Source organism: Gopherus evgoodei, chromosome 3 (genome assembly GCF_007399415.2).
Source record: "Gopherus evgoodei ecotype Sinaloan lineage chromosome 3, rGopEvg1_v1.p, whole genome shotgun sequence".
In the NCBI taxonomy this organism is placed as follows: domain Eukaryota; kingdom Metazoa; phylum Chordata; order Testudines; family Testudinidae; genus Gopherus; species Gopherus evgoodei.
In genome coordinates, this window is record NC_044324.1 from 172,211,230 (window position 1) to 172,229,203 (window position 17,974).

The 17,974-nt window shown below is 41.5% G+C and overlaps 1 protein-coding gene across 3 annotated transcripts in view; it reads left to right on the forward strand.

Annotated features, from left to right (window-relative positions):
- NVL (nuclear VCP like) overlaps nucleotides 1-17,974 on the forward strand; it is a 73,482-nt gene that overhangs the window by 32,608 nt on the left and 22,900 nt on the right. For 2 of the 3 annotated variants that reach the window (XM_030557426.1, XM_030557427.1), the window contains 3 exons: nucleotides 499-561; nucleotides 2,854-2,973; nucleotides 5,993-6,092. In XM_030557426.1, the coding sequence (XP_030413286.1) occupies nucleotides 499-561; nucleotides 2,854-2,973; nucleotides 5,993-6,092 (283 nt within the window). Of the gene's footprint in view, nucleotides 1-498; nucleotides 562-2,201; nucleotides 2,353-2,853; nucleotides 2,974-5,992; nucleotides 6,093-17,974 lie in introns of those variants that run through there. The other variant, XM_030557428.1, reaches the window with a different exon arrangement.

Here is a 17,974-nt window from a genome sequence, read left to right on the forward strand (position 1 = left end):
TCCTAAAGTGTTTCAGCCCCCGCATCAAAAAGAAAAGTTATTTCAACCTTTTCAGAATTTTACTTCAATTTTATTTTTAAAAAAGGTTTAAAAGCTCAGAAACAAAATGTTTTGTTTGACCTCAAAATGATTTTTTTTTCTTTTTCATTTCTCCAAAAAATTTTTTTTAAATACCCTTCTGTTTTCGATCACCCAAAACTAATCGTTTCTTTGTTTTAGGGAGTGGGTAAAGGGATAGTATATCTCCTAAAGAGCTTTGTATAATTTGACAAACGCTTGACAGATCTCCTTTTCCTTGATGTTCTTCCTAGTTCAGCAGACAGGATAAAAAATAATATCCCAGCTCAGTGTCAGCATCTGGAATCTTGCCAAAACGGTCAAGGAGAGAAAATAAATCCCATTTTTATTTTTACTATGATGATTCCCCAGAGATTTCAGAAAGTCTCCTGAGGATCAGGACTGGGAACTGAATATATCTGTCTTTTATCTTTTTGTTAGGCTGTAGCAAATGAGTCTGGACTGAACTTCATCTCTGTGAAAGGTCCTGAACTATTAAATATGGTAAGTTTTGTTTTGCTTGTGGCACGTTGGCCTATGCCTTTGACTGAATTCTTGGCTAAAGCCTGGGTCAAGTGAAAATCCTAATCATTACATATAAGATAGTTTGCACAACAAAAAATTGCGTTGTATAACCTCTTCCTCATTCTTTATAGCCCTTATGGCAGGCAGGTTGTTCTCTAGAGCAGTGGTCTCCAACCTTTTTGTGCACAAGATCACTTTTTGAATTTAAATGCAATCCAGGATCTACTCTGCCCTGCTCACTCCATGCCCGCTCACTCTGTCACTTGCTGTCCCCCCACTCTCACTCACTTTCACCTGGTTAGGGTGTGGTCTCTGGGCTGGGGTGGAGGGGTTTGGAGTATGGGAGGGGGCTCCAGGATGAGCCTGGGGTAGGTGGTTGGGGTGCAGCAGGGGGTGCAGGTTGCAAGCTCTGGGAGGGAGTTTGGGTGCAGGAGAGGGCTCTGGGCTGGAGCAGAGTCCTGGGGTACAGGAAGGGGTATGGGGTGCTGGCTCTGGGAGAGAGCGCAGGGCTGGGACAGGGAGTTGGAGTGCAGGAGAGGGTTTGGGGTGTGGGAGGGGACTCAGGGCTGAGGCAAGGGCTCGGGTGGTGGCTCAGGCCTGAGGGTTGGGATGCGAGAGGGATGCAGGCTCCTGCCGGGCAGCATTTACCTCAGGAGGCTCCCTGTCAGCGGCGCAGCAAGGCTAAGGCAGGCTCCCTGCCTGCCCCGGCACCACATCGCTCTTGGAAGCAGCCAGCACACCCCGGCAGCCCCTGGAGGGGGCGGGGGGACACATGGCTCCGAGTGCTGGCCCTTCCTATGGGCATCGCCCTCGCAGCTCCCATTGGCCGCAGTTCCCTGTTCCTGGTCAGTGGGAGCTGCAGGGGCAGTGTTTGCAAGCAGGAGCAGTGCGTTGGGACTACCCCCATCCCAGGAGCCTGCCTTAGACCTGCTGCACTGCTGGACTTCTAGTGGCCAGAGATCACAATCGACTGTCAGAGGCTCCAGGATCACCAAGTCAATCGTGATCTACTGGTTGGTGACCACTGCTCTAGAAAGAGGAGAGAGGAATTTTGAGTGGCTTAGATCTGTCCCTGCTCAAATGACCTCTCATGGTAAAGAAAATGAGGCTGTGGGGGACCTGCTGAAGTAGCCAGTTACTTGCATTTTTTCCAGTATGTAAGTAGGACTAAGAATTTTCATTCTTAATGAGAGCTGTGGGTCCTCAGCACATCTACAAATCAGGCCACTTACCTAAGCAAACTAACTACTAAACTAACTTTAGGCAAGTTTGAAAATGTTATCAAAACTCATTCCTATTCTACTTTTAATAGAGGTTTAAATATCAGAAAAGTTGTCAACGTTCAAGATACGTTGCTTAAATATCATTGCTTTTTATGATCAATGATTAACACTAGTTTGACGCTTCAGTCTCTCATATTTCTAAGCACTGGGCTTAGAAACACTTATAGTAATTAAATTTTAATATGTGCTACAGTTGATTAAAAGTGAGAATTATGTTGAGCACAATGGCTTCAGTCTTAGTTTTTCAAAGCAGAGTTGGAGGAGTGTAACACTTACTGCTTTTCGGTAGTGGGTGAAATAGAACTAGAAACAGTGGATTCGATCGATTTGTCCTAGGCTTCCTCAAGTCTGCTGAAAGAGATGCCTTTTGGCAGGGAAAGAGAAATCTGCTATAGTGGGGATCCCGGTCTCCTTAATTGCAAAGAGAAACTGTTTTGGCTCCTGAACTCTGAGAGTTTTGAAGATAAGAGTGCAAAGTGTAACAATGGTAAATGAATTCCTATTCAGAATTTGAACATCTTTTTGTGTGTGTGCAAATGACTGTTTTTGAGTGAACCTCTCACTTCTATTTCAATTGTTCCTTTCTGTATTCATATAATTACAATATGAACTTCAGATGAAGCAAATCTGTGGATGACTTTGATAACTAAAATGGTGTGACCAGCTGAAGATCCATGAAGGTTCTAGTGAAGAATTTAACTGTTAATTCTTAGTCAAAACAGCGCAGATATCTTTTTTTTTTTTTTTTTTTTTTTTAAAGGGGAGATCCTTGCCTGTAACATCTTACCAAATGTGAGCATGTGTAACTGTGAGACATCACAAAGATAACCAGTTCAGATGTAAATTTGTCCCCAATTAAAAAAAACGATGTGGCAGACTTAAATGGAGTGAACTGGCAACCCCCAAATTATGGGTTAAATTGGGGTTCTCAGGCAAAATGTCGATGTCTCACATAGTTTCATTGAGTTTTATGTCTTGCTTATTTCAGTATGTTGGCGAAAGTGAGCGTGCTGTACGTCAGGTATTCCAGCGGGCCAGAAATTCAGCTCCTTGCGTTATATTCTTTGATGAAGTTGACGCTTTGTGTCCTCGGAGATCAGACCGTGAGGTGAGTATGAAAACATCTCCACAAGTAACTTCACTCAGTTGTGGGTTTCAAAGTGGGGAGTGTATTGTGTAAACCTTCAAATACTGTCTCATTGGCCCCTTCCTCAGAGACCATTCAGTAGACATGCCATGTAAATCCGCTGTCTCCCAGAAACAATAATTAAATTTCAGGGTTGCCACATATTTAAGCCAAAGATGAAAATGCAAACACCAAATATGTAATTGGGTACAATACCTATTCCTGCTGATCACTGTACTCAGGACCGGCGCTAGAGTTTTTCGCGCCCTAGGCGCACGGCCATTTCGCTGCCCCGCACGTCGCTCTCACAGCTCCGGTGGAGCTGCCGCAGCCATTTCTGCGGAGGGCCCTTTGGTCCGCGGCTCCGGTGGAGCTGCCGCAGCCGTGCCTGCAGGAGGTCCACTGGAGCCGTGCGGGACCAGCGGACCGTCCGCAAGCATGCCTGCGGCAGCTCCACCGGAACCACGGACCAACAGACCCTCCGCAGGCACGACTGCGGCAGCTCCACCGGAGCCGCCTGCCGCCCCACCCCCCGGCAAAATGCCACCCCCCGAAAATCCTGGCGCCGTAGGCGATGGCCTAGTTCGCCTCAATGGAAGCGCCGGCCCTGACTGTACTCATAGGTATATGCAGATGGCTCCTGGATTATGGAAAATTCCTCCAATTGAGATACATTAGTTTGGGAGTCACAATATCCCTTTTCACTGGAAAGCCATAATGGAAAATTGTTTGCAATTTAGTATAGTGACTAACTTAGGGCCAAATCCTGAACCCTTTTTGCGATAACAATGGGAACAGAAGCTCCTTAATGTCATGTATGCCAAGTCTGTACAGGCCCAACCAATAAAGGAAATGTTTTATGGCAGGAACAGAGTGGTATATGTGGCCTTCATAGCTGCTTCACCAGAGGAACCCATCTATCTTGATTGCCTTGTGGAAGAGAAACTTGAGCATTGTCTACATGTGGAATTAACTCCTATTTAAGTCCTCAGTGTAGCTGCACCAGCACAAATTCCCATGCATACAAGGAAAGCAGCAATTTGCACTGGTGAAGCTGACCTCTGCTTGAAACCAAAGTGAGCTCCACCAGTGCAAATCGCAGCTTTCCTCATGTATGCTAGGGATGTGGGCTACAGCAGCTACAGCAATGGCTGAAATTAGGCTAATTTTAAGCGTAGAGCACACCTTTGTTTGGATGAGCACAGACATGTTGCTATATAGATGTTCAAACATGTAGCCCCTTTGAAGTTTTCTACAGCTGCCTGTAGCTTTCATGCCCTCTGTGTAGTCATGGAGTCACTGTGTCTGTGCATTGTCATTGGTGGGTTGGGTAGAGTGCAACTCCTTCCTATGGGTAGGAATGAGGAAGTTTGAGCAGCTTGCCTCAAGTCCCCTGTTCCTACCCCACCTTTGGAAAGTGCAGAGATCTATACCGTTGCAAAGCAGAGCCAGGCTGACGAGTCCCTGCCAGGCCCTGCACTGTGAACTCTGTAGGACATGGATTTGGGGCCCAAATCAATATAAACGCTGTGGGCCTGATTCATTTTGTTATTCCAGTTTTTATATTGGTGTAGCTTTGTGAAATTACATCAGCATAAAACTGGAGTAATGCAGTAGTGAATCAGGCCCTAGTTCTCTATAGTTCCTCAACATAATTCTGAGAACTCCCTGTCATGCAGTGATTGAGCTAAGGGAAACTGGTGCTGTTTGCCTATGCTCCAGTATCAGAGCTACAATTCTTGTGGTGTATAGTTGGGATTCCTATCATCTTAGGTGTCTCCATTTGCTTTTTACAATAATGTGGGAATTTCTACCATTTATTTGATTATCTGTCAAATCTGGGCAGGTTGATGGGTTTTGATATTTAATTTCTGAATAAAATTATAAATCTTAAAAAACAACCAAGTAGATATCTGCAGAATCACCAAACAATCTCCTCCTTGTAATTGAGTCCTTGACCCCCACCTAGAAATTCCCATATGTCTCCACGTATTCTTCCTTGTCATCTCTAGTTCTATTGGTCTGCTAATAGAGGCATATTTCTAGCCACTGCTCTTTGCCTAACTTTCATGAAAAGCAAAGTTCAATAGGATTCCACTTTGAGAGGCTTGTAAGTCTACTTTCATTAATAGAATCCCTGTCCAAGATCTTGTAATTTTAAAGCATGTGTTGAGTAGTATACAATAGAGTTTAGAACAGTAGTAGCTATAAGGGGGTGTTAGTACAGTAGGACCTCAGAGTTATGAACACCTCTGGAATGGAGGTTTGTTGGAATGGAGGTTTGTTGGTAACAAAATGTTATGGTGATTCTCTCAAAAGTTTACAACTGAACATTGACTTAATACAGCTTTGAAACTTTACTATACAGAAGAAGAATGCTGCTTTCTGGGTTTTTTTAGTAGTTCAGCACAGCACTGTACTGTATTTGCTGCCTTTTTTGTGTGCGGGGGGGGGGGAATCTCTGCTGCTGCCTGATTGTGTATTTCCTGTTCCAAATGAGGGGTGTGGTTGACTGGTCAGTTTGTAAATCTGGTGCTCCTAACTCTGAGGTTCTACTAATTATGAGTTGAGTTGAGATGGTCAAAATGTATTTGGTTTAGAAGTTTAATTGGGCAGGGCTCTCAAAGCCTGTGTATATGTAGTTGTTGCCATCTATATTTAAGCAAGACAAACAGAATAGTGGGTGGTTCAAGTAGCGAGTGCTTCACAGGATAGCATTGTCCTCATTTTTTGCTTTTTAATTTAATGAGAAGGAGGATGCTTGTCACCTGTTACATCTGAGATGTGTGCCAAGTACAAAGGTGGGGCAACACATGAAGTTGGGCTGGTGTTGTGTAAAGGAGATGAGGGAATTGGTCAGGAATGAATCTTGGTCAAAGTGCTGTGAGAGAAGCATTATCTTGGAGTGGTATTTTGGAAGACTAATAAGTACTTTTTTTCTGTATTTCAGTGAGTCACATTCTTGCTTGCATTTTTACTTGAACCACATTATTATTTTCAGGCAGGTGCCAGTGTCCGTGTGGTAAACCAACTGCTAACAGAGATGGATGGTCTGGAAAATCGTCAGCAGGTTTTCATTATGGCGGCTACCAACAGGCCAGGTGAGAAATAAAAAACAAACAACAAACAAGCTTGCTATTTTTTCCACAAAGGCACTCTCCGGTTTAAAAAATATATATATTTTAAAAACAAGTACTAATACTTGTGGTGTTAACACCATCTTAGCTTACTACAACTGAAACAACTTTCAATATCTAACTCTTCACCATTTATGTATACTACTTTATGTTTCTCTCTGCTTGAACAATGAAGAGTCATTTTCTAGTTCTCATTTACTAACAAAATGATACAAGGTATGGGTTGCAAACACTGCAGGAGATGTGAACTCAAACACCATTTCATAGAGATGTCAAGAAAACATTTCTACATTAAGGTTGTTTTAAAATCTTAATTTATGTAATCTAATTTAAGGCTTAATTGACTGTGACACTTAAAGCAGGTATGTATTTTTTGCTTGTATTTTGTGTTTGCATTCTTTAATATTCAGATTAGGTCAGGTGCCTTTCAACTAACCTTTTTGTGTACATAAAAGCATAGTGGTTGTTCAGAATAAGACCCTGGCATAGACCCAGTTTCATGCAGACATCAGTCTGTTCCAAGTTGTCACAACTGACAGGATGTAAAATGAAGTTAACTTGTTCAGATATAAAGCTGTCTCAGTTGATTACTGATCCAGAGCTTATTGAGGTCAGTGGAAAAATTGCCATTAACTTCAGTGGGCTTTGAATTAGGTCCTTGGAATTTAAAAAATAGGATTAGAAATAGAGCACACAGTGCATGCTTCTTTCTGCTTACATTGTTTGCCACTCATCTGTGTAGTTTAAGTTTTTAAGTTTATGGCTTTGTATATTTTATACCAGATTTTCCATATACCATCTCATCTATCTCCTTTTTGTCACTCCATAACCTTCCTTCGCTCCCCTCTTCACACACACCCCCGCTCCCAAAAAAGCTTATTCTCAAGAACTCTAGCACATTCTGTTTTTTTCAATTGCCTTCCTCTCATCCTGGTCATGTTTCTGGCCACTCTGTCCCCATTGTTTGTTGACTCCTGAAATCTTGGGGTATGTCTGCACGGCATGCAGAAACCTATGGTAGCAAGTCTCAGAGCTTGGTCTCACACTGCAGTGTTTAAAAATAGCTGTGTAGATATTTGGGTTGAAGCCTCAGCAGGGGTGAAAGTAACTTAAAGGACTTACCGGTATGCTGGAGTCCTGAGTGGGGGACATGGCCTCAACCAGAAGAGGCGGGGCCTTTCATGATTTAAAGGGTCAGAGGCTCTGGCCGCTGTGAGGAGCCCCAGGCCCTTTAAAGCACCGCCGGAGCTCTGGCAGCGGGGCTTGGGTGGTGCTTTAAAGAGCCTGGGGCTCCCCAGAACTCTGGGCCCTTTAAATCCCCACCTGAGCCTGGCTGCTGGAGCTCTGGTGGTGATTTAAAGGGCTCGAGGCTCCCCGCAGCAGCTGGAGCCCTGGGACCTTTTAAATCACTGCCGGAGGAGCCCTTTAAATCATGGCCCTTTTAAATCACAGCATACTGGACTGGCTTACTTTCACCTCTGAGACTTAGGCTCTGAAGCCTAGTGCCCTAGGCTCAGCCCAAGCCCAAACATTGACACAGCTATCTTCAGTGCCACAGTGCAAGCTCGAGTCTGTAGACCGTAGCTCTGAGACTTGCTGCCATGGGTTTCTGCTTGCTGTGTAGATGTGCTCTGGGTGACTTTCATATATGCTAGCAACAGCTTCCGCACTTAATGCACACACTGCTGTCTTTTTGTTTAACATGACACTTCTTAAAACTTACTCATTACATTATTTGTATAATAGAATCACTTATGGACCAAACTGAGGCCTGGGTCCCATTCTACTAGGCATTGTACAATCCGAGTAAGAGGCATTCCTTGTCCTGGAGAATTTTCAGTCTCAATGGACAAGTCAAAGAGTGGGAACAAAGAGAGAGAACTTAGAATGAACAATATGAAGGTCTGTAAATGCTGTGTTAGTTCTGTAGGTTTTTTGGGTGTTTGGGGTTTTTAATTTGGGTGTGGTTTTGTTAAGAAGGAATTAGATAAACAGAGACACAGGAAGGGAGAGGGGACATTGAGGAGCGGGGGATAAGGTAGCTGGGGAGAAGGGAACCATGCAAGGCATAATGAGTAAGGCTGAAGTAAAGAGACAGTGAGAGTGGGAAATGAAGTGAAAACCAGTCAAGGCGGGGGAAAGAATGTCCAGAATAAAACCTGAAAAAAGCAGTCTGGTCTCATCAGTGCCCTAGGATCCCTTCTGCAAGTGCTTGTTTCTGCTCCTGCCAGCTGAGTTTCTGGTATCTCTTCTCTGAACTCATGGCTGGGTGGAGGGATGGAGCAGCATGGGCCTTGGAGTCCCCAAAGTGAGGCTTTTCCATGAATGATTCTGAGGGTGCTTGAAGGAGGGATAATTCCAGAGGGGTCTCAGAGCCATACAAAAGGGGCAGGAGCAGCTATCTCTCTTGTAACTACATGTCTCTGCACTAGTTACAATTGTAATCCCACTTGGCACTGTTCTATTATGCTGTTGAAAACTTTCTGAGCAAGTACTTCTTATGAGACAATGGGGGCATTCCACCACACCATGACACCTTACATCTATTAAACGAACTTCCCGTAACTGTCAAAGCACACTTTAAATTTTCAGTTTTTATCTGGTAAATTGTCAAATGTCCAGACCTAAAGAACAGGCATATCATCTGCCTGTGCCCCTACAATGTTAACCCTGCCAAACAGAGAACTTCTTACTTGGTTTCAGTTCAGTTCAGTACCACATATCTTTAGCACTAGATAAATAATATTGGAAATCTGTTGTTTGAAATGAAATGTGCAATCTGGATCCAAAAGGGCTTTCTCACTCGCTATGAACAGTCTCCCTCCAAAAGTGACTTGTAGGGTGAAGGTATTTTGGCAGTGTAAGTGCTGCTGTTCTGAAGAACACAGGTTTGCATTTCTTCCTGCTGAAGAGTACAAATACTTCTTCTGTTCTGCTTTAATGGCTTGTTCCAGGTTATTTTCATGTTCCCCATAGACTTGGCTGCCTTCACTACTCCTTTGTCTCACTGAAGTGATTTATCAGCTGTTACCTGTGCAGTGCATCAACTGGGCTCCAAGGCAGGGTTTTGTACTTGAGATTTGCACCTGGAAACAAGCAGTACTTCCTGAGTATACCTAATGTACTCCAAGCAAAGGCTATTAGAAAAGTGCACTCTGTGACTTGGGTACATTATTTGCAGTTCCAAAAGGGAACTTATGTCTTGGGGGCACGTAGTAACCTTTTTTCCCTAGCGCAAGGTCTCAGGAGACTCTTTAAATTGCATAGAGGCTGTTACCTCATTGTGCCCATTGATGACAATGGGAGACCTTGAGCACTGATGAGCCCTTTAATTCCCTTGCACTGCATACATAGAACACTGAATAAAGAACACTGCAGAATATAATTGCACAATGTAAAGTACTCAGTTTATATATAATCACATAAAGATAATGACCAGCTAATATTTTGGGTGCAGAAAGAAACTCATTAAGATATTAGACTTCTTGGATGTGTTACAGCTGAAAAAAAATAGGATTAATAGATTAAGACATCTTGGTAGAATTTGCAAATCAATTATTGTATCTACAGAACCTTGAAATTAGCTTTTGTGCCCAAAACAAGTATTTAGTTAATGAGTTCTTAGGAAGATTGAGACATCTAGCTCATCAGGCTTCATGGATGAATGTATTACATGGCATAAGACCCATTTAGACCCATTTATTTAAAGTGTATTTGGTGAAAAGATCTGGAATTCATGTGAGAATTGAACCAAACAAAGAAAATGAGCTAACATTGTTATTTGGGTTTGATCCTTAAACTGAATCAGTTCAAAATGTTTCATAGATTATTCTGACTTGTGGAATTGAGAGAATCTCTGTTGGAATTGCTCAGAGAAAATAAACAACTATAAATACACAATTTGCAGTTGTTCAAGAATCCAGAAATTCTAGCTTACTATCCTAATGGTAGAAAGATCACATAAAAAAATTTCCTGTCTCTTCAGTTCCATGTATCATGGCAGACTAATCAAGCCTCCAGTATAGGAAAGGACAAATGGTTGCTACTCAGGTCATATTTACATACAGTTTGTTCTGCTTTAACTATTCTGGTATAGTTAAAGCAGTGCAACATCCTCTCCGCTTGTGTGGATGCAGTTTGCTGGTATAAAGGTTCTTTATCTTAGTATAGCTCCTCCCGTATGCAAAGAGGAATAAGCTATGCAGAAATAGATTACCTTTATAGTGGTATAACTGCAACCACACTAGGAATTGTATCAGTATAACTATTGTTTGGGGGGAAATGACATCCCTAACTGAAATAGTTATACTGGTACAAAATCTGTGTGTAGAGCAGGCCTTAGTTTAATTGTATCAGTATTGCCCAGACATAAAAGTAAGACTGTAACTTCCTTTAATACTGTAGAGCTGTTGGTAATAGAGACAAATACTGATCTTTTGTAAAAACTTTTAAAATATAAAGCCCATGGGAACTATCTGATTCCTACTTTACATGGAAGAGAAGGATTTATTCTTCACCAGTCCTATGAAATCTGTTATGATAATGGTGTCACATGCTAAGGGTTCTAAAACAGGACTTCCAACTTCTTAAATACAGGATGTTTCTGAAGTTCTTGTTAAACCTACAAAATGACCTTGAACTCTTTTTTAAATCTTTCTGATTACTGTCATCATAGCAGAGATTCGATACCCTAAACTTAATTGCATCTCTTTCCCTTTGCATGTGGAACCAAAGTCAAACTGTCTAGTTAATCTAAAGAGAATTAAGCCTTAGAGTTCCCAGTTTTTCAAAAAATTCAGAGTATGAAAGAGGCAGATGTGCTATCTCAGGGAAAGGCATTTAAAGCCCAGATGGAGTCAAATAATTGTATTGTTTTTTTCACTCCACTACCTTCCCAGAATCTGGGATCGAAGATGTTTGCTATGTCTGTACTACAAAGTTTGGTTGACACAAGTTACAGACACTGAAGTTTGTGTATTACTCTAGCTCATGCACATTGGGCTGCTTGTGTCAGCATGGCACATACTCACCAGGAGTGCTTGTGTTGATGTAAAGTGTGGCACATCCTGGGTAAGTTCCCCACAGTGTCTCACATTACCATTCAGTGCAGTCCCTTTTGGGACATTTTTGCAATGCTTTGTGGCACAGTAGCACATGGCCTAGGGATTTGTGGGAGATAGGGTCAAATTCCCACCATGTCACTTTCTACACCATATCATACTTTTCACATCTCCTAATTTTTGCTCCATTTTTAAAAAAACTCTCCCATAGTCCACACGGCATGTGTTGGTATCCACCATCTCTCTGACAGGAGCATGGAACCTGCAGACCTCGGCACAATTCTCTTGTCTGTTGCTAATACAGAATGCACAATTCTCTAGTATTTGCGCAGCTTGAGGGTGTATTGCTGCAGTTGGGGTTGTGATGAGGGTGATGCAGAGATGTTTGAGCACAACTGGATGCTGATGGACACTGCACACAAAATGCTAGGTTGCTGATGGCATTCACAAAGCAGCTCCATGTGGCAAAGTGCCATTTTTGGACCCAAGAAATGAGCACTGATTGGTGGGATCATCTCATAATGCAGGTTTGGAACAGCAAGAAGTAGCTGCAGAACTTTTGGATGCAAAAGGACACATTTCTGGGGATGGGTGCCAAGCTTGCCCCAGCCCTCTGGTGCAGGGACACCAAAATGAGCAGCGTTGAAAGTGGAGAAGGAAGTGGCAATCATGCTCTGGAACTTTGCAACACCAAATTGCTGTCAGTCTGTGAGCAATTATTTTGGAGTTGGAAAATCCACAGTGGGGGGTCATTGTGACCCAAGTGTGTAAGGCCATAAAATGTCTCCTGTGGGGCCAGACAGGGAGATAAGTGTGTGCAACTTCCTGCTTGAAAGGAACCTGCTTAATACATCACCGCTTGATTACCTGCCTTAAGTTCAAGGCTTTGAGAACATAATTTCCACAATAGATACATAATTCCTTACATATTACTCATATATACATTTTGAAATGATTGACTACTAGTGGGCTACTGGCTTTTGATAGAGAACTTACGTGTTACCCTTTGGTAAACTATTGTACATATACTTGATCCAGGGGATTCTGTAAAACGCTGTGCATCTCCTGTGCCCTCTGTCATTTGGTCACATGATGCCAACCTTAACTTTGTGGTGTAGCCCAGGCCTTAATTTACAAGAACATCAAGAATCATTGCTATAAGTAGGGTTTGAATTGTTCCAAAATTCTATAGACACCATTGTGGATTTTCGTCTGCAATAACACTGCTCTACAGCCAAAATGCTTCTGAAATAAATGTAGTCCTACTTTACTAATTCTGGGTCACTGAGAATGAAAATGATGCTTAAAATTGTTGATCGGCTCTAGTTTTCAAGATATGCTATTGGGTCAGTATATACGACCCTTGACTTGGGAATGGCGGAGGATAAGTGAGTTATAAAGGGAAGGGATCTCAGTTTAAACCAGAAATGACTAAAATACATCTTTGACTGGATCTATGAATAAATCTATGACAGGGTTTGGACAATACTTGCTTTTTAGGCAAAACAATGAATGATGCAATCTGAAGCTGGTATTGCGTCATACATGATATTAATTGCATCATGTTATTCCTAGACGTCATGGATGATGCAATCATAACGAAGCTTACATCACTTTGCTGAACAAATTGCCCTATATCAGCTCTAGAAATCATACAGTGTCGTGCTCTCTTATTTGTCAGTATTTGATTTTGCAAAGGGACACATTTCTGTTTAGCCAAAGTGAGCAGAGATGCCTTGTACTTGTGTGAACAGTGCAGATAACTTCTGCTATGTTTGTGGTGAAGTGACTTTTGCATCACAAAAGCGCAGTATAACCACTATGGTTAAGAAAGCCTATCACCTTTCTTTTGGCTGAAAAATTGGAGATCAGGACAAGAGGTGGGCCCCACACATATGCTGCAGCACTTGTGCAACCAAACATTCCATCAGCTATACGCCCAGTACCCTACGGAGAAGGACTGCCAGTTCCTGATGCACCAGAATCATTCTCACTTGAGTCAGACGAGGAAGAGGATGAAACTTCTGGTCCTGAACCATCAATGTCACAGGACCCACATTTTCTCCCATCCTCCTCCTCCTCTGAACCACACCTCATAACACAAGGTGAACTGAATGACCTTGTCAGGGATTTGGAACTACCCAAGAGTAAGGCAGAGCTGTTGGGCTCCAGACTACAGCAGTGGAATCTACTGGCAGGCTGTCAGGGCAAATGGAGCCCATCAATGCTTGCAGACTATTGCTGGACAGTGACAAGAGATGCTCCATTTAATGAACACAAGAGACAAGCCAAGAAGCGCCGAGTAGACACTGAATAGGACTAAACTATGTACATAATAGTTTTTTGCCTTTTTGTTTCCTAATAAATTTTATTTATTATAACCCTTTTGCTGATTTTTAAAGTGTTACATAAACAGGACAAGTGAAATATTATCATGTAAAGCAACCATAAACGCATGAAGAGACCTAGGTTTACAATTTATGATTAAAACTCTATCTACACAATATACATAGACATAAAATGTAAAAACTTAAATATCTTAGAAACAGTAGCCAGTCAGTTGTTTTAATTGTCATATTTGAATTCAGCACATCAAAATACATAATAAATATCACATTTTATCTCTGAAGCAGACGACTTCTCAAAAATTGTAGACTAATGTAATTAGTAACCTGTTGCATTCTATTAAGTATTAAATTTATCCACAACCTTGTTGACTCTTGTCCTAGCTCTTTAAGTAGCTCTGTCACGTAGTTATGTTCTCTATTGTGTAAGCACATTTTGTAATTTGCATGATGTGAGATACTAATGGAAAAGGGTTGGATGTTATCCAAAATGATTAAACATATGCTGAGCAACACCTCGGGGGGATATTTGAACACTGAGTAAATTTTTCTTTCCCCATTACAGAAGTGTAATCATTGAGGTTTTCAGGATCACTTAAGGGCCAGTGACTGAAAAAAGGGTAAGAGGGAAGTACAGATTATTAGTTAAAGTAAGTGGGAGTTAGAGCTGAGTGTTTTACTAGACTTTGTCACAAACTTATTGTGTACCCTTGGACAAGTCGCTTAACCTCCTGTTTGTAAAATAGGAATCATACTTACCACATAGGGGAACTGTGAGGCTTAATTGAATATTTGTAAAGCACTTTGAGATCCTCAGATGGAAAGTCGAATAAAAGTGCATAGTGTTTGATACCATTGCACTAAAAGCAATTCTTAGCTATTGGAATGACTTCTTGTCATCTGTTCTTAAATTGGCATAACTTTCCCCATAACACACACACATACATAGAACCTGGAAAGTGTATTTGTGCCAGAAAAGGATAATGTTGGCAGCCCTATGTTTAGAAGAATAAGGGGAAAAATGCAGGACTGGACACCAATCTTGGCTAACCCTTACCTTGCCTGATGAAGAGCAAAGAAGATGAAGATTCCCCGGATTCGGGCCCCATGCCTAAAGGGGCCTTGCTCTGGGGGTCTTCAGCGGCATTTCGGTGGCGGGGGGTCCTTTTGGTGCCATGGAAGACCTGGAGCGGACCGCCCCACCACCAAGTATTGTAATCAGGCCCCGCAGGTCATAAAGCCAGCCCTGATGAAGAGTCTTCAGTCTGTGTCCTTCCAGCATTATACCTGCAGTAGCTAACGCAACCAGAGGTGTGTCTGTGTGCCATGGCTATGGATATACTTCCTTTCCTTTTTCCTCACTATCTGTGATATCAAACTACAGTAACACCCAACTATGATTTCATCTAATAGATTTCTTTAGTCTATGATTTGAAAGAAACCAGGATTCTTCAGCAATAGGGATAAATTGCCTGTGCTGCTTTACCCACATCATCTATATCTAGCAGCAGATTTCTCCAACCTTTTAATTCACAAGAGGTGAATTTATGGCCATTAACTACTTAGGGACATCTGAATGCACAGCAGTCACGCATCCATTTTAACAGACTGTATCTTGGAAAAACACAGGTTTGTTGATGGTATTGCTAGAAGAAAAAGGTGGCCAACATGTCTTTGACCTGTTTATTTCCTCTTTATATCACAGTTTTCTCTCAGAGGTGAAGGATATTTAATACACCGAATGTAACTGTAACCTTTGCGCAAAACTGAGTACAATTCTAAATTCAGGATTATTATTAGTAGTAGTAGTAGTTAATTATGGTAGCATGCAAATGCCTCAGTCTCCTTTGGGGTTCCGTTGTGTTAAGCACTGTACATACACAGAAAACAGAGTCTACCCCATGAAGAGCTCATGTGCTGCTGGATCTTTTTAGGCTACTATGAATCTATCTTGCACCTCTCATAATTTTTCACACCTCTGAATTTTTGTAAGTACATATATGAACTATAAGGGTATTAGGATCTTTGTCTGGATTAATTGATCTTTTCCAGGCTTTTTAATATTAAGTTTTCTTAATTGTAACTTTAGTATATACACCTCTACCCCAATATAACGCTGTCCTTGGGAGCCAAAAATCTTATTGCATTATAGGTGAAACCTCGTTACTTGCTTTGATCTGCTGGAGTGCACAGCCCCTCTCCCCTAAGTGCTGCTTTACCACGTTCTATCCGAATTCATGTTGTGTTGGGTAACGTAATTGTTTGTAATAGCTATGTTTCCTTGCATCCTTTCTAAACCTTCCTACGGGTCTTCAAAGAAATTTATATTTTTAATAAATACTTTTAGACTTTAAAATCTTGTATGCAAAGTGGCCCCCATTACCTGGATATTTGAGCACCTAACAGTCTTTACTGTACTTATCCTCACAACACCTCTGTTAGGTATGGCACTGCTATTATCCCTTTTTACAGCTGGGAAATGAAGGCAAAGAGAGAGGCTAAGTGACTTGGTTGTGGTCACACAGGAAGTGTGTAATGGAGCTGGATCTCTCCCAAGCCTGAGACTAGCACCCTAACTATTGGACCATTTTTTCCCTCTCACTACAATAGGTTTTTAGTATTTATGGACTCCTGCTGTGTTTGAAGACTCTACATATATGCCTGTAGTGCATAAAAGCTCCTATAGATTCCAGCAGTACTTTAAAACAGTGAATGGCCTTCTGCGAACATTTAACTGCATGAAGGATTCCAGTTTCTCTCATTGCCATGTTCATTTCTCTTCCAAGATCAAATAAAGTCTGGAGTCCCTGGTCTGCACTGCCTCTCAGGAGACCAAGTTCATGTGGTGCTTTGCAGTGCCAGCTAATATTTTAATGTGTTCAAAGAACACTTTATCTGCTCTGCATCTGATGAAGTGGGTATTCACCCACGAAAGCTCATGCCCCAATAGGTTTGTTAGTCTATAACAGGGGCAGGCAACCTATGGCACACGTGCCAAAGGCGGCACGCAAGCTGATTTTCAGTGACACAGGGCCCGGGTCCTGGCCACCGGTCTGGGGGGCTCTGCATTTTAATTTAATTTTAAAAGAAGCTTCTTAAACATTTTAAAAACTTTATTTACTTTACATACAACAATAGTTTAGTTATATACTCTAGACTTATAGAAAGAGACCTTCTAAAAATGTTAAAATGTATTACCGGCATGCAAAACCTTGAATTAGAGTGAATAAATATAGACTCAGCACACCACTTTTGAAAGGTTGCTGACCTCTTGTCTATAAGGTGCCACAGAACTCTTTGCCGCTTTCATCTCCTCTGTTACCTTCCAGAAGAGTAAGATCCTATACCAATGCAAATGAATAATAAAAAGGAGATTGTCTATAAGAAAGTATTTTCACCTGCATAGCTATACTTTGCGAAGATGAACATTGATTCTTAATTTACCTTTTATATTACTTGAAACATTTTTGGCTATAGTTGATTTGGCGAGAATTCTTTCCTTACCCCTAAGAGAACAAGCTGAAAATATTTTTTCCTTTTGTGAATTCATGTGGAATTCCTTGTTCAGCTATGTCAGCACCTTCAGGTGTGCCAGACAAATGTTCTCTCAGTATATTTCCGAACAAGAAAAAGCTGCCTATATCTGTCAGTAGGCTCAACTGATAGTTGAGGGGCAGACTTATGCTTATGTCACACCAGACACGTGAGTGGACTGTGAACTAGACAATGTCGGTTCCCACTTGGTGGCAGTAACAGTTGTTTAGCAAACTGTTTTTTGGGCTTCAGAGCTTCAAATGTTGTCTGCTGTGCCTTCCACGCACGCTTTATTTTATTTTATTTTTTATTTTATTTTATTTAGGAAGTTTTTACGTAGTTTACAAATCCTTGCTGGGTAAATATCAGAAACAAAACAATCACTACAATGGTTAGCTTTTGTTTAAAGAGACCTTTTACGAGACTGTGATCACTGATGTTTTCTGTTTAACAGGATGGTACCATATTACAGAGGGAGCATCATCATGTTGTTTTTAAAGATTTTTATTAAATTGAATTAAATGGCTATATACACATTTAACAAACCAGGCATGTCTATCAAATGTTAATATTCAAAAAATTGGGCATGTGTGCAGCCTCTTTTTGCAGATGAATATGCTTAATCTGAGTACTGACTGAAAGGTAACCAAATAGCTAAGTATCTCTCTGTCCGTCTTGCTGGATATGTAATTGGTGTGTTAATTTTCCACAACCACAGCCTCCTTTTTTTTTTTTTTATAATCATTCCTCTATGGTTGAGCTATTATGATAGGCTACCAATAACCAAGCAACTACTAGCAGAGGAGAGATTAATTCATTTCCTTTTCTGTGACCGTTTTCATTAGAAAGCCGCCGAAGGATTTCCAGTGGATCATTTGGTAGCACATATCCAGCAATCTGTGATATT